This window comes from Callorhinchus milii, unplaced genomic scaffold (assembly GCF_018977255.1).
Source record: "Callorhinchus milii isolate IMCB2004 unplaced genomic scaffold, IMCB_Cmil_1.0 Scaffold5, whole genome shotgun sequence".
Taxonomy (NCBI): Eukaryota; Metazoa; Chordata; class Chondrichthyes; order Chimaeriformes; family Callorhinchidae; genus Callorhinchus; species Callorhinchus milii.
In genome coordinates this window covers 52,220,202-52,234,908 of record NW_024704746.1, presented here as the reverse complement: position 1 = coordinate 52,234,908, position 14,707 = coordinate 52,220,202, and the positions used below count along the sequence as shown (strand labels likewise).

At 45.3% G+C, this 14,707-nt stretch overlaps 2 protein-coding genes across 3 annotated transcripts; one reads left to right on the top strand and one right to left on the bottom strand.

The window, feature by feature from the left end:
• The first annotated feature begins 1,842 nt into the window (after nucleotides 1-1,842).
• On the top strand, nucleotides 1,843-4,761 carry LOC121849206 (testis-expressed protein 52-like). The gene is made up of 3 exons (XM_042335435.1): nucleotides 1,843-1,883; nucleotides 3,216-3,764; nucleotides 4,401-4,761. Exons 1-3 carry the CDS (start codon nucleotides 1,843-1,845, stop codon nucleotides 4,558-4,560), a joined length of 750 nt encoding a protein of 249 aa, XP_042191369.1. The 3' UTR covers nucleotides 4,561-4,761.
• A 2,225-nt stretch (nucleotides 4,762-6,986) lies between these two features.
• LOC103186222 (DNA ligase 1-like) lies at nucleotides 6,987-13,267 on the bottom strand. Of its 2 annotated transcripts, XM_007905109.2 has the most exons (3): nucleotides 13,007-13,267; nucleotides 11,965-12,624; nucleotides 6,987-9,162 (listed from the first exon to the last, which is right to left on the bottom strand). In XM_007905109.2, the coding sequence occupies exon 3, from the start codon at nucleotides 9,021-9,023 to the stop codon at nucleotides 7,281-7,283; it is 1,743 nt and encodes a 580-aa protein (XP_007903300.1). In that variant the 5' UTR covers nucleotides 9,024-9,162; nucleotides 11,965-12,624; nucleotides 13,007-13,267; the 3' UTR covers nucleotides 6,987-7,280. The 2 variants fall into 2 exon arrangements, with proteins under 2 accessions (XP_007903300.1, XP_007903302.1); XM_007905111.1 differs by lacking the exons at nucleotides 11,965-12,624; nucleotides 13,007-13,267 and adding an exon at nucleotides 10,082-10,106.
• Between the last annotated feature and the right edge of the window lie 1,440 nt (nucleotides 13,268-14,707).

The window sequence follows — 14,707 nt, the reverse complement described above, 5'->3', positions numbered from 1 at the left end:
CGCTATATCAAATGCAAGGATTATTATTATCACTGATGACACATCTGCTTGTATCTGTGTGTTTCACTTTCTTACTCCAGGATGTTGAAAGTGCTCAAAGCACTGATATATCTTTTCGCTTACCCCACCCCCCCAACTCAAAACAAGCCGAGGCCTCAACCTTATCGAAATTAACCCCGCCACAGGGACAGCAAACAAATATTGTGAGTGGAGAGTTGGCAGCCTGCACTAATAGTCTCAGCAGGACACTAATGCACACACTTCAGAGTTTTGTTCTAATGCACCTTATTACATTGTCTTGTCTGAAACGTGCCACATGCTGTGCTCCAGGAGAGCACTGCCCATTGTAATGGCTCAATTGCTGCTGTATGCTGACTACAGATCAATAAAGGCAACTTATTTTACTGAACTCATTATCTTTCTGATCACCCCATATAAAACAGCACTGTCAATGGAGGGCCAGCAGGACATGGAGGAGCAGGCCGGGCTCCAGGCCATTCCTGAGAGCAGGGATTCTACCAACTCACTTTGCATTGACCCTGAAAGCCAAAGCCCTAAAAGGTAGGATTGTCTTGGCTGAACAAGGGGCAAAAGGCACTGTAAAACACATTTAGAACTCCACAAAGCTCCTTCAACCTGCGAGACTGCAGGTTCCTTCAAAACCCTCTGAGTAAGCCTCAACTCCCACAATGAGTAAGAGCATCATTGATAAATAACAAGAACAGAACAGCATCAAAATCAGCAGCTCTTCAAGTAACTGACTGCAGGGAAGCCACAGCTGGGGGATTCACATCTGGGGTATCAGAGCCCCAGGGAAGCCACAGCTGGGGGATTCACATCTGGGGTATCAGAGCCCCAGGGAAGCCACAGTTGGGGGATTCACATCTGGGGTATCAGAGCCCCAGGGAAGCCACAGCTGGGGGATTCACATCTGGGGTATCAGAGCCCCAGGGAAGCCACAGCTGGGGGATTCACATCTGGGGTATCAGAGCCCCAGGGAAGCCACAGCTGGGGGATTCACATCTGGGGTATCAGAGCCCCAGGGAAGCCACAGCTGGGAGCCATGGAGGGGGATCCCACACCTAGGGAACTGTACACCCAGGGGAACTGCACTCATCAGGGAACTGCACACCTTGGCAGCGTTCCCTGCCTGTTCACCTCAGATAGTATTCTCTGTGGCATCATGGCAACACCCATCCCAAGCAAAAACTTGCTCATTGAGTATCACTGTCCAAGATTATATTGGTCAACAGAGAGACGGGAGCCTGATGACAGACAAGAGAGCAGGCAGCCACACTGTGAGGCAATAAAGTCTGCATCCCACCCCTCAGAAGACAACCCACAGCTCAGGGACCCCCACACCTTTGTTACCACAAACCTAGGAGAACTCCACAGCTTTGGCAGCATTCCCAGCCTATTCATCTCAACCATGGCAATTCTGTGTGACAATATGGCAACATCCTGCCCCCTGCAGAGTAAGCAACAGGTAGCTCACTAAGCAGCACTGTCCCAGTTTGAACAGGTCACCAAGGAGACAGGAGCTTGATGACAGACAAGAGAGCAGGAAGTCACACTGTATGAGGCCATGAGGTCATCTTGCATTGAGAGGGGAGTGGCTACAGCCCTGCAAAAAAGTTGTTTCCTGGTACAAAACTTTTCCTTCCAATTTCTAACCTGTGGCTGAGACATCCCTCTCCTCACTGCTCTCACAATGAGATGATCTCGCTGGAAGCTCAAGTGAATTGTGGACAGCGTCTCGGGGCTGAGACAGGGTGAGCTGTCTGCTATCGCCTGATATTGGAGCTTGGCACTCGATATTGGAGCGAGGTGCCCGCATGTTAGATGGCAGTTGGCAAGCTCCCCAATAGTTCTCTGAAGGATAGGTGAGCTTTAAATAAATAAATCTTTGCATTTAATATCTCACTTATCATGTTATGATAATAATCCTTGCATTTGATAAAGTGCCTTATCTCGTCATTGAAATGTCTCCAAGCGCTTCAAAGAATATATTGTGAATTATAATAATAATAATAATCCTTGCATTTGATATAGTGCTTTTCACGTCGGGAGGACGTCCCAAAGCGCTTCACAGAACACACTGTAAAGTGACTGTATATTTTGTGTTGAAACACCTCAATGCACTTCACACGCAATTTCTGCCCATAAAATCACAGAAATGTACAACTGGAGGCCATTCTGCTCATTGTTTTGATATTTGATTCTCCAAGAAGCGGTCCATCCTATTCCCAATCCTTTCTCTTTACCTGAAGTCTCTTATAGCCTTCCGCTGCATGCATGTCCACTTCTCTTTGGAGTCCTGCTGGAAATTAACTAGCTAAACCTACACAGCTTGCCATTGAGAGTATTCTCTGCCACCTTCCCGATGGTTCTCCAGCTAGGACCACCCTACCAGTTAAGACTTTGGCTTGCGGAAGACTCTTAAATTGATCCTGAAACTTTTTAAGAACTGCAGAAAACTGGCTTCCGAATTAAGATGACATTTAACAGTCACAATCAAGAAAGAGGAAGCCAGAGTAGTCTGAAATGTTAAAACAAGGTGGAATTTCAGCCCTGGCTTATTTCTTCTCTCAAATCTATGGTCTTTGGAATGCATGTAGCCCCAAAATTAGCCTTGGTTGAGTTCAACAACTCAGCTCAGAAGCTAGAGCTTTCTTTTATAACCTAAAGTGATCATCCTGCATTTTGGGTTGTGGCTCAGACAGAATCTGAAGGGAGAAGGAGGGATTTATTTAGACTATGCCTAGGTCTAATACTTCCAGCATTAGGTAAGCATGGTGTGACTCATTGGGTAGAGAGTTTGCAATCCATTCGAGAAACAGAAATTTCCATGTGGAACTCTCAGTTTGGTTTTGATACTCCAAAGCACTGTGATTAGTTTCCACATGGGTTGGCTACCTGGCTAAAATGTTTAAGCAGAGTACTTAAGAGAAGAGAATTCATCCCGGTGTCCTGGCCAACAATCCCCCAAATAAAATTAGTTATTCACTCAATGGCTGTTTGTGAGATATTGCTGTGTAACTGGCTGCCGCATTTCACCCACAAAATACAGTCAATCCACTTTACAGAATTTCCTGTGAAGCGCTTTGAGTTGCGTTATCGACGTGATAAGGCATTATATCAAATGCAAGGATTATTATAATTACTGTGTTATTACTTAGGTGTACCTGACACAACACTGTTTGTGATTGCTGCAGGGAAGCCTGGCGGTTGGCCATTCCAGCTGGCACAGGCACAGTGCTGCCAGACAAAATGCCAAGAATGACTGCCTTCCATCCCAGGCCTAACCCAAAGTCCGAGGCACAGAAGCCCTTCTACACGGATGTGGTGGATGAGCTGCACCATCGTTTGCAACTCAACAAGATGCACAACCGGCCAAATCCGAGATTCCAGGCTTGGCTGAAAATCGGCAAGCTTCCACTCATCCTCCCGGAAAGGCCTGACAAACCTTTTGATAGTAAAGTCTGGAGATGTTATGTATCCTGTGATCCCATATTCTCTCGGGACCAGAAGGACGTGGCTAATCTGATGGCCAACCTGTTCCCCATTACTATCCCACCTCCCTCTTGCATGAAGGAACAAACGCTAATCAACTTTGTGTCCAGCGGCAACTTTTACATTGACAACAAGGACAAGGAGAAAGCCATCACCCAATCAGCCAAGGAGCTCCTTCAGATTAAGAGACTTTCAATGCACGGTATGAGTCGAAAGCAATCCACAAAGAAGAATTTCAAATCCATCAAGCGGTAAGCCTAAAAAAATTCAAATCCTGTGAAGTGCTTTGAGACAATGACAATGATATTTCATACACCATCTCCACAATGATCCACCGCTATATCTGACTTTGTAGTGCTGATGGATCACCTTAACCCAAATGCAAAGGAAGCTTTACTCTGTATACAACTCAAGCAGTACTGTGCATAACCAGTTTAATATCAAAAACACGATACTACATAAGAATACGAATACATAACGATTCTTTTCAGATTAAGAAGTATATTACAACTTTTCTCCTCATAACACTGGTCTTCAGGAGACAATAAGTCTATTACTATCATCAATACTGCCACGGGTGCCGTACAAATAAGAGTCTATTTTGACCAAAAATACTATCTTATGTCCAGAAAACAATAAGGAGCTGATTATAATTTCCAATAACACTGCCCTATGTACAGTACAAAATCAGAATCTACGAAAACCATTAATACTGCCCTATTGTACCGCATTGAATAAGAGTATATTATTACCAGTAACATCTATAGTATAATATTAAAGGATATTATGACCAATAACACTACCCTATGTACAAGTCAGAATTAGGATCAGAATTACCATGTTATTCTTGGTGCTGCTCCAGCTATAATTCCTGCTGTATGTTACAGGGTCCCTGTTCCTACACGCTATGCGTCACTGGAAGCCTGCGTGCGTGGGCGGAGCCCTGAAGACATCCACCAAGACTACAGCAAAGTCATATCATTCTGCAAAACCAATGACGAAGTCTGCTTGACCACCACACCCTGCTCCACCCCGTTTCCACCCTGAGATCAGAATTAAGCCAGAATAGGTGGGGGAGAAATTCAGGAGATAAAAAGGTTACAGAGAACACCAACATGCCTCAATGTAGCATCTTACCTCTGGAGATTTCTGCAAGAAAATAAATGTTACTGTCGCAGGAATGGATTTCAATCTCATGGGCTGGGGATATAAAGCCTGTACTGTATAAAGTCCTCTGGTGTAACTGTCCTCTGTCTGTCCCTTTCTTGTCTCCCTGTTGGGTGTGTTGCATTAACTCATAGAACCACTTCTATATCTGAAATGTACGAACAGGGGAGGAAAAGTTGTTAAATGCTCAAACAGATGTCCAAGGTCAATCATTAAAAACACCATTTGTTGCACTGCGAGCGATTGGTCAGTCAGAACCCAACTACTGGATATGGAATAGAATCGGCTTGTTAGAGCTTGTTCCTCGGGCAAACAAAATATAATTACTTGAGGTAGGTACAATTGACCTTAGCATCCCTGAGCAAGAGAACGAGAAGTCAGAATCTTTCTCCTCCCTCTCCCTTTCCCCCCCCTCCCCACCCCACACACACTTCCACACAACAACAAATTACATTTGTATAGCACCTTTCATATCGGGAGGATGTCCAAAGGCACTGGTCAGCGATTTGTACCCGAGCAGGTTGTTGGAATCAGGAGGGCTGGAGGGTAGTCGTAGGAGGGTGACCGAAGGTGCGGTCAAAGAGGAGGGTCTTGAGACATGCCTTGAAGGAGGCAAGCGAGAGACCAAAACAAAGGGACTGTGAGATGGAGTTCCAAAGGGTGTGGGCAGAGAAGCTGAAGGCCCAACCGCCAATGGTGGGGTGGGCTGTGTGGGGGACATGGAGTAGGTCGGAGCCTGCTGAGTGGAGGCAGCGGACAGGTCGATATGGTGTTAACAGGTCACAGAGGTACAAAGGAACAAGGCCGAGAAGGGCTTTGAAGGCGAGGACGAGGATTTTGAACTCTATCCTCTGGGAGATGTGGAGCTGAGCAAGGCTGGATAGGGTCACAGAGCCTGGTGCGGGAGAGGCCATGAGCTGCAGAGTTCTGAATGATCTGCAGCTTGATCTGTAGTGGGAATAATAATCCCTTCAAAAAAGATTATAATAATAATAATTTGGTCACTCAATCCATGTCTGTTTGTGGTACACTGCTGTGCACAACTGTCTACTGTGTTTCACCCACAATTCTGTGAAGCGCTTTGAGATGTCTTGAAGACATGATAAGGTGCTGTATCAAATGCAAGGATTATTATTGTGGAGGAAAGAGTTGTGAAGGCCGACAAGAACGGAGTTGGCGTAGTTGAGCCTAGATATAATTGTGTGTGTGAAAGAACCTAGACTCCTTGACACACACAGACACTCCACATGCAACTGAAAGCAAAGCTAGAAATTCTGCTCAACTTCAAAACAAAACTCACCTAGTCTTGAGATTTTAGATCACGCTATATTATGAGTAAAAAATCTTAAATTACAATCTTAACAATCTTCAAAATTGGCTTCAAAATTGAGCTATAATGAAAGAAATTTGAATAATAATCCTAGCATTTAATATAGCGCCTTATCACTTCATTGAGACATTTCAAAGAGTTTCACAGAATAATAATAATAATCCTTGCATTTGATATAGCGCTTTTCACGTTGGGAGGACGTCCCAAAGCGCTTCACAGAACACACTGTAAAGTGAATTGACTGTACATTTGTGGGCAAAATGCTGCAGCCAATTGCACACAGAAATGTCCACAAGCAGTCGTGGATTGAGTGACCAAATTATTTATTTATTAATTTAGTACTTATTTATTTGCTTTTAAGAGATTATTATCCCTGGAAAGCGATCTACCAATCGATTAACAACCAAGTTCCTACTTACTACTAGGTAAACAGAGGCGTGGAGTAAGGAAACTTGCCTAAGGTTTCGCCCTGTCTGGGATTTACTTGTGAGGCAAGTGTTCTTATTAATATGCTACAGGACTCCATAAATTTTCATAAATATTAAATGTTATGCAAAAATGTTATAACAGGTAAAAACTTTGTCTCAGGCCAGCTCTTTATTGACTTAGTGAGAAAATGTACAAATATATTAAAGGCTATCAGAGGAGCCAATAAGAAGTCAAAATCTTCAGCAGCACAATACAAGATTGTCTGAAATGTTCTCTCCCCTTTGAAGGGGGCATCTTGTGCCAAGCGACAGTTCCACAGATGCTTTCCAGTACTTCACCCCAAGAGGGCATTATGAAGTGAACCAGACGACCAGTGCACAGAGTGTTCAGCCACAGAAATTGGTATCACAGCTGAGCCTAACCTGTCCGAGAAAAACATCCAGTTTCCAGCAGGAGGTGGGGTGGGGGTGGATATTGGATAGAGATCAGGAGCAGGAACTGAATTCTGATCCAAATGCAGAGGGCATGGAACCTGTGGTGTCCTGAGGGTGCCTGAACACTGATTGGGGTATTGGTCAATGTCTGCAATCAAAATATTCTGGAATGGAGCAACAATACTCCCCTCCCAGCTACATCAGCCCATCCAGATCCAAGCAGGATGGAAAGAATGGACAGTAATTTCCTTTATTGTGGAGATTGACATTGCTTTCACTGCTCTGCTGCATCAGTATTCCCATAAAATATGAATCCAATGCATTTGTTGCTCCCCCCAACCCCCACCCCGGACTTGGCTCAGTCAAAGTGCGCTGTGTACATGGATGGGGAAGCCCATCTTTTGCGGTCAATTAGTTGGGTGGTTTTCCCTGCCCGGTGGATCTGGTCTTCGCAAATGTCTTTTGTACTTGAGGACAAAGCCAGTGGGGCTTTCCCCAGCTGCGGACTTTGCACACAGAGCTGTAGGGGCCTTCTGTGGCTGCCCAGGGCCACGTTCCCTCCCTTGTACCAATGAATCACCACCTGCACCTGTAACTGCATCCTCAACTAACCTGTACATGAAATGTTTCTGTACCGCTGGAGTTAGTCTGGCGCTACCTACCCAGTGTGAGGTCTGGGGGATTGTTGTGCACTCAGGGGCTGTCATTAGGTTAGCTACTCGGTCAAACTCTAACACTGCATCTGCCTTCTTTTTCCTATCCATTATGCTTTCTGTTCTCTTTCTTGCAAGTTTCGGGAGAAAATCTTGAAAACCTCTGTCTGATTCCACCTCCTCTCCATTGACCATCAGGGTTTTTTTCTGTGATTTTCTTGACAGCCACTGGTTGAAGGACAGTCTGTGTACAGGCTGTACACTTTTGTCGAGGCTGGCATTGGGTAGGTATTTCACCTGAGCTGTGCTGCCTAAGGATCTTGCAATTGAATTTTGACCTGTAGGTTCAAACCCTGTATTTTCCTCAATTTCTTGACCCATTGCCCCAGCCATCTTCGTCTTCTCTCTGCTGGGCTTCTGAGTCACCCAATCACCAGGCTCTGCATTCACAACTTGCTCCCAGAATGAACCAGTGGAAAGTTGTGAAGACACCTTGGTTCTTGGATTGCCTGGATCTGGGACAAAACTTCCCCAGCTCTGTCTCTCCAGCCTTTTCTGATTTACTTGTTGGTCAGTCTTCCAGGCTCTTGATGAGTTCTGAATGATGGATTTCCTGTCTGCTCTTGATGCAGGAGTCAACCTCTTAATATTCCGGCTGATAATCTGAACATCAACACTCAATATTCTTGGGACTGTAGCCACTTTCACTGCTATCTTTTCTTTTTTTCCTTCTTTTCTTTTTCTCTCCATCCACTTTTTCACTTTTTCCTCTGACTCTTTCTGCTTCCTTTTCATATCGCTCTCTCGTCTCTTCAGTTCCTCAGCTTTCTGCTGCCTCTGCCTCATCTTCACTGCGCTCTCTTTTCTGATAAGAGCATTCTTCTGAAACATCCAGCTCTTCAGGGCAGCGTTTTTTGAGTTTTCCAGGCGACTATCTATCGGTTCCAAAGTTCTCTTCCTCTGACCATCCTGGCCCAGCTGTTCACTGTGCATTTGCCTTTTCACTCTGGATGTCTCACTGTAGTGAACAGACACACCCTCAACCACAACAGGATTTGCCTGGAGAATCTGAAGGCCAAGTGGCTTCAATCTAGATGGGTCCTGAACCTCTTGTACAGCCTGGGATTTGTTAATAATGCAAACTTTCAGCTGACTCATTAGCTTTTCAGGATTGGTGCATTTATCTTCCCTCTTCTCGCATTGGTACAGGTCCAGATGAATTGTGCTCATTCTGGGAAAGAACTGATCTGCCATGTGCTTCTTTAGCTTCTTAGGCGATTTGCGCAATTGCCTGGACTCAATGAGCCTTTTCTGTGACTGACATGCAGTGCTTGGATTGTAGTGGGAGTGCACACTGAAGAACCCTTCTTGACTTTTTCTCCCTTTAGTCTTCTCCACTCTCTTACACGTTGCACCCTCTTCTCCTATGACTTTGCTTATCTCAGCCAGCTGTTTAGACAATTGAACCTGTCTTTCTCTGTGATGTTGCAGCATCATTTCCTCCAATTATCTATAATTTGTCTGCGTGTCACAGGCTGGTCCATGTTTAGGGCTCAGCTTTTATCAAAGAAACAAGTGGATCGAACAAACAGCCAACAAAAGTCTTGTGGATTGGATTTATTTTCCAATGTTCAACCTGCAAAGGGAGTGCATTACATTAGACTTCTGCAGCACCATACGTACACTATGCCTGACTGCTCTAATAATACTATACAACTTCTGACCAGAGACTGTGCACTGAGTTCAGCATAAATTTACAGTCATCCGAGTGACTCACCATAAACACATAAACCACACAAAATTCCGATTTAGTACAACCATATGATTCTCAGGATACACAACTTGAAACCCCGAACCACTGGATTATATACTAGTCTCAAAGACACTCCTGGGATCAGTTATTCTGTATATAGCCCCCAAATCCCTGAATTAAATTTTGTTCAGTAAATCATTCCTGGGTATCAGTTACTCTTTATACTCTCCCTCTCATCAAAATTGGATATTGGCTTGTAGCTCACTCTTGGGATCAGTTATTCTACATATAATTACACCCCCTCCTGAATTAGATAATGCATTGTAACTCACTCATGAGGATCATTTTTTATATATATATATAAACTTTTCTCCCCCAGAATTTGATCCTGGTCTGTAATCCACTCCTGGGGATCCCTTTTTCTATGTATAATCCACCTGAATTCCTTGATTGGATTCCAGAACTCATCTCTTGGTTCTATTATTCTTTATATGACATAGAATAATACAAAACATAAACAGGTCATTTGGCCCACATTATCCATGGCTGGTGTTTATACTTCACACGAGCCTCCACCGCTCCTATTCCTCTCTCATATTAATCTCTATTCCCTTCTCTCTAATATACGCATCAAATTTCCTAGTTAATACATTGAATTTTTTTACTTTAACCACAGCTTTCAGCAGTGAGTTCCTCCAAAATTTCCTTTTTGATTTGCTACGAGCTATCTTATATTTACACCCCCTCATTTTGGACTGACCAAGAAGTGGAAACAGGTTATCATTGTTCACTTTATCCAAACCTTTATTATCTGAAACACCTCTATCAGGTCCCCTCTCAATCGTTTCATCTCTGGAGAAAAAAATCGTCATTCTGCTTGTGAACTGGTCAATTCTGAAGGTGAATGTGGAACTACTTCACTGAGTGAGGCTGGAACCTGGTGACTGCTTCCTCCAAACCACTGTGAGAGGTGGAACCCCAAAATAGTTTTTCTGAGGTATTGCTTCTGTATGTCACTTTTATTACTTCGGTCTGATGGAAGCTTTACACCCAGCTGGCAGCTTCTATCTGTTGCTAAGATATAGGAAAGCTGTTTTGCAGGTTACCATGGTGTCAAAAGACGTTTACCAAGTCCCCTTAAAGGGGTATGTCTCATCATGGAAATAAAGGTTGGCCAAACTTTTCCTAGAACAGAAATGGCATTTCATTTCACCATGTATTTCTGGGTTGCATCAGAATTTGAAGTTTGTATTGTATTCTGATGTGATAATTTTGGGACGACCAGCAAAGGCACAAATCCATCCAGCATTCGAGAGAGAGAGGCCATGGTGTGGTCTTCAAGTAAAAAAGGACCTGGCGGTATAGGTTCTGCGTAGTTCCCAGCGATCCTAAATACTGGTTCCAGGAGAACAACAATAACTTGCAAATATATAGTACTCTTCATGTAGGCTGGTGTCTCGGAGAATTTAAACTACCGTCTGATGTTTTCAGGCGGCAAAGGCATTAGATCTCCTGCTTTTTTCAACCACACATTTCAACTGGTGTTAGAATGTGCAGTTCCCTCAATACTGTGTATCACGCTAGCACTGAGCACCACATGGAAAACTGGCATCTGTGCCCCGCAGGCACTGTGAGCAAAGGAAATAGCAATTGATAATGATTCAGGAATGTCAGGAGTGTGTGCTGGCCGTGCTACAAAAGGTTGATAAGACACTCTGTTGTCACAAAGTTTGCTTGCTTATGATCCTGCCAGAGATCACAGCACTGGAACCAATGTCATCGCTGCTGGTCAGAAGTTGGGTGAGAGCCACACATACACGGCAGCATGTTGACCCAACTCACACCATGTATGCAACAAAGGTCACAAGATATAATAATAATAATCCTTGCATTTGATATAGAGCTTTATCCCATCTTCTAGACGTCTCAAAGCGCTTCACAGAATATACTGTAAAGTGATTTTGACTGCGGCAGCCAATTGCACACAGCAGTGTTCCACAAACAGTCTTAGATTGAAGTGACCAATTTATTATTATTTTTTTGAAGGAATTATTACCCCCGGAAAAGTGATCCACCAATCAACTAACAGCCGGGTTCCTACTCACTGCTAAGTAAACAGAGTAGTGTGGAGTAGGGAAACTTACATTTCGCCCTGTCGGCAATTGAACACAGGTGACCTGAGGCGAGTGCTTTAACCACTGAGCTACAGGACTCCATAAGATATGGCCAAGAATCAAAACTAGTACAACAACAACTTGCATTCATGTAGCACCATTCGTCTCTGTGTGCTAAACAATGGTATAGTTTGACGCTGAGTCAGGGAGGAGGGGCGGTGACCATATGTATAAGTGTAAGTATTTATATATACATAATATACAACACAATACAAATTTACATTTATATGGAGCCTTTCACATCAGGAGGACGTCTCAAGGCGATTAACAGTCCTGGCTTGGCACCCGAGCTGAGGGGTGGGAGCTGAGGGAGGTGGGGAAGGGATAGATGACTAAAATTGTGGTCCACAAGGTAGGTCTTGAGACGGACCTCAAACGAGATGAGGGAGGGAGTGAAAATGATATATTGTAATAAATGGGTTCCTCACGATGTAACACAAGAGTTAATGTTTTAATAACCGAAGTCAATATTTAAAACCGGGGACCATTCAGATTCAAAAGGCCATCCAACCTTCCTCCAGGAGAGAATGGCGACTGTTGTTGATCTGCCCTTCTCCTTTGCCTCAGAGTCTCTGAGTCTATTAAACAGAGTCTTTTCCTCTCTGTGTCTCAGAGGAGTTTTCCTCTATCCGTCCCGGTAGATAATGGTGGCTGTCTCCGTCCTTCACACGATGCAGCCTTCTCCTGCCATGTGGCCGCCCTGACTTTGCTACTATGGCTGCGTCACCCCCCACCAGGTGGCAACAGTCCAGGTCATGATGGTTGTCTCTTTCAACAAAGTCTCTCTTACACGGAAACCAGGGTGGGGCGGTGTCTCAGCTGCATTCTTTCATCAGCTTACAGTCCCCCCTTAGCTACTGTTGGGCTGATGTACCATTGCCTACAGGAGCTACACTATGATAATCCTCAGAACCAGTGTATGTACTTTAAAACATTAACGTATATCATTAATGTATCTTCCTCAAAGCAATTACAGGGACTGTCGGACATCTGTTGGTAAACCTTAATTCTGTGCTTTTAGTATTGACCGTTTGCCACATATACTTATCAAAGTCCAAATGTCCATTAAACCATCAGTTTACTCATGATGAATTTTCTTTCTTCAGCAGTTTCCATCTGTTTGGTCACCATTCCCAAACCCAGAGGATGTCTTTTCACACCACTTTGAATCCTGCAAAATTATGAATATTTTCTGAATAATTGTTTCAATTGAAACTTTTCTATCATTGATGTCCCTTGTTTTTCTAACCTAATTTTCCTGTTGACTCTCTTTATCATGCAACACCAACAACACATCATAACACACAAAATTAGAATAACAGACTGTATTGTAACAAATATCTTACATATACATACATTTCACTTTCATTAACTACCATTAATGACATTGTAAAAGTAATATAAAACAAATCATAATATTTACATGAACTGTTAGCCATTTTACCACTACACTTGTGCAATCCTGGGTATAAGGTAACATCCCAAATTACGGATCATCAAGTGTTTTGGTATATCATCCTCATATTCTATTTTTTAAAATTTTGATCACTTACTAAATCCGGGACTCTTCCCAACTTAGTATCTTTCAGTGTTCTTTACAAAGTTTGCATAACTTCATACACATAATGGCTAAAGCTATATTCTCACTTTCCCGTTTTCCTCTGAATCTTTTGACATAGCTGGTTGGATTATACAAGATGCCTGTACCAATATATTGCCGTTTTCCTGCAATCTCAAACACTACATGTATCCTAACCACCATAATTCTCTCTAGTACAGCATATCCCCAGTTGTGTTCTGTTCAGTCGGGGAGCGGCGGCAGGACAGCGCGGGGAGGAGCCTGGGCCTACTGACCCAGGTACTTAAACTCGACGCCGGAGCGAGTGCAGCCCCGGGGGGGGGGGCAGTGGAGGGAGGGGTGGGGGCGGAGCGGAGGTACTGCGACGTCATAGATTAGTTTTCAGGTGAGTGCGCGCGCACAAAAAAAAAAAAAAAAAAAACCTCTGCGCCCCCCCCCCCCCCCCCCCCAGGGCTCACATCAGAGCCCACTATGGTCCTGTTGGGTTCGATGCCCCAATCTGCGGGATAATGCCATCCACCTGACCGCTCGCTCCCGGTCCCCGCGTGCGCACTATGGCTGCCGCTTTGACCCGAGCCCCCTCACCCCCTCCCTCCCTCCCCCTCCTCTCTCCCCCCAAACCCTCCCCCTCTCCATCTCTCCCGCTCTCTCCTCCTCTCTCTCCGTCCCTCTCGTCTTCTATCCCCACTTGACCCTCCCACAACCTCCCTCTGTTCCAGCTGGGAATCCTCCGCCGGGCTCACCGTGGCACTCGGCGTTGGCTGTCCAGCAGCAGCCACACCGACTGCCCCATTCCCCACCACACTCGCCACCCACCCCGGACACAGACCCGGGGAGTCAACCTCTCCTCCCTCATCCCCATTCCCCCCACCCCTGCCTCACAACCTGGACCCCCCTCCCCTCCCACACACCCTTCTGTCAACCGCTCCCTCCACATCGGACTGCAAAATGTCCGCTCCCTCTGCAACAAGGCCCTGGTCATCAACGATCTCATCCTTGATGAGAACGTTGATATCATGGCCTTGACAGAAACGTGGCTCACCCCAGGCGACACCTTCCCCCTCACGGAGGCCACGCCACCCGGCTACACCTCCCACCACATCCCCCGCCCCAACCGCCGTGGCGGTGGTGTTGCCCTTATCTCAAGGACACCACTTGCCCTATCCCCCTACTCCACTGGCTCTTTCCCCTCCTTCGAGCACCTCACCCTCTCCCACCCCTCATTCCTCTCCCTTAAAATCCTCCTCCTCTACCGGCCCCCTAAAACCTCTCCCACCTTCATCTCTGACATTTCAACACTCCTCACATCTCTTTGCCTCTCCTCTGATCGCCTCATCATCCTGGGCGACTTTAACCTACACTTCACCCCCTCCTGCTCCATCTCCACAGACTTCTCTTCCCTGCTCTCCTCACTCAACCTTTCCCTACACATAAACTCCCCCACTCACAGTCACGGCCACCCACTCGATTTGGTGATCACCCGGGGCCTCAGTGTCTCGGATGTCACTATTACCGACAAGGCCATCTCCGACCACTACTTCATCTCCTTCACCACCTCCACCCCCCTCCCCACCTCCACCAGACCCACCACCATCTTCTACCGCCCTTGGAAGAAGTTACCCCCACAATCCCTAACCGATGCCTTGGAGTCCTCTGAACTCCTCTCCCTCTGGCC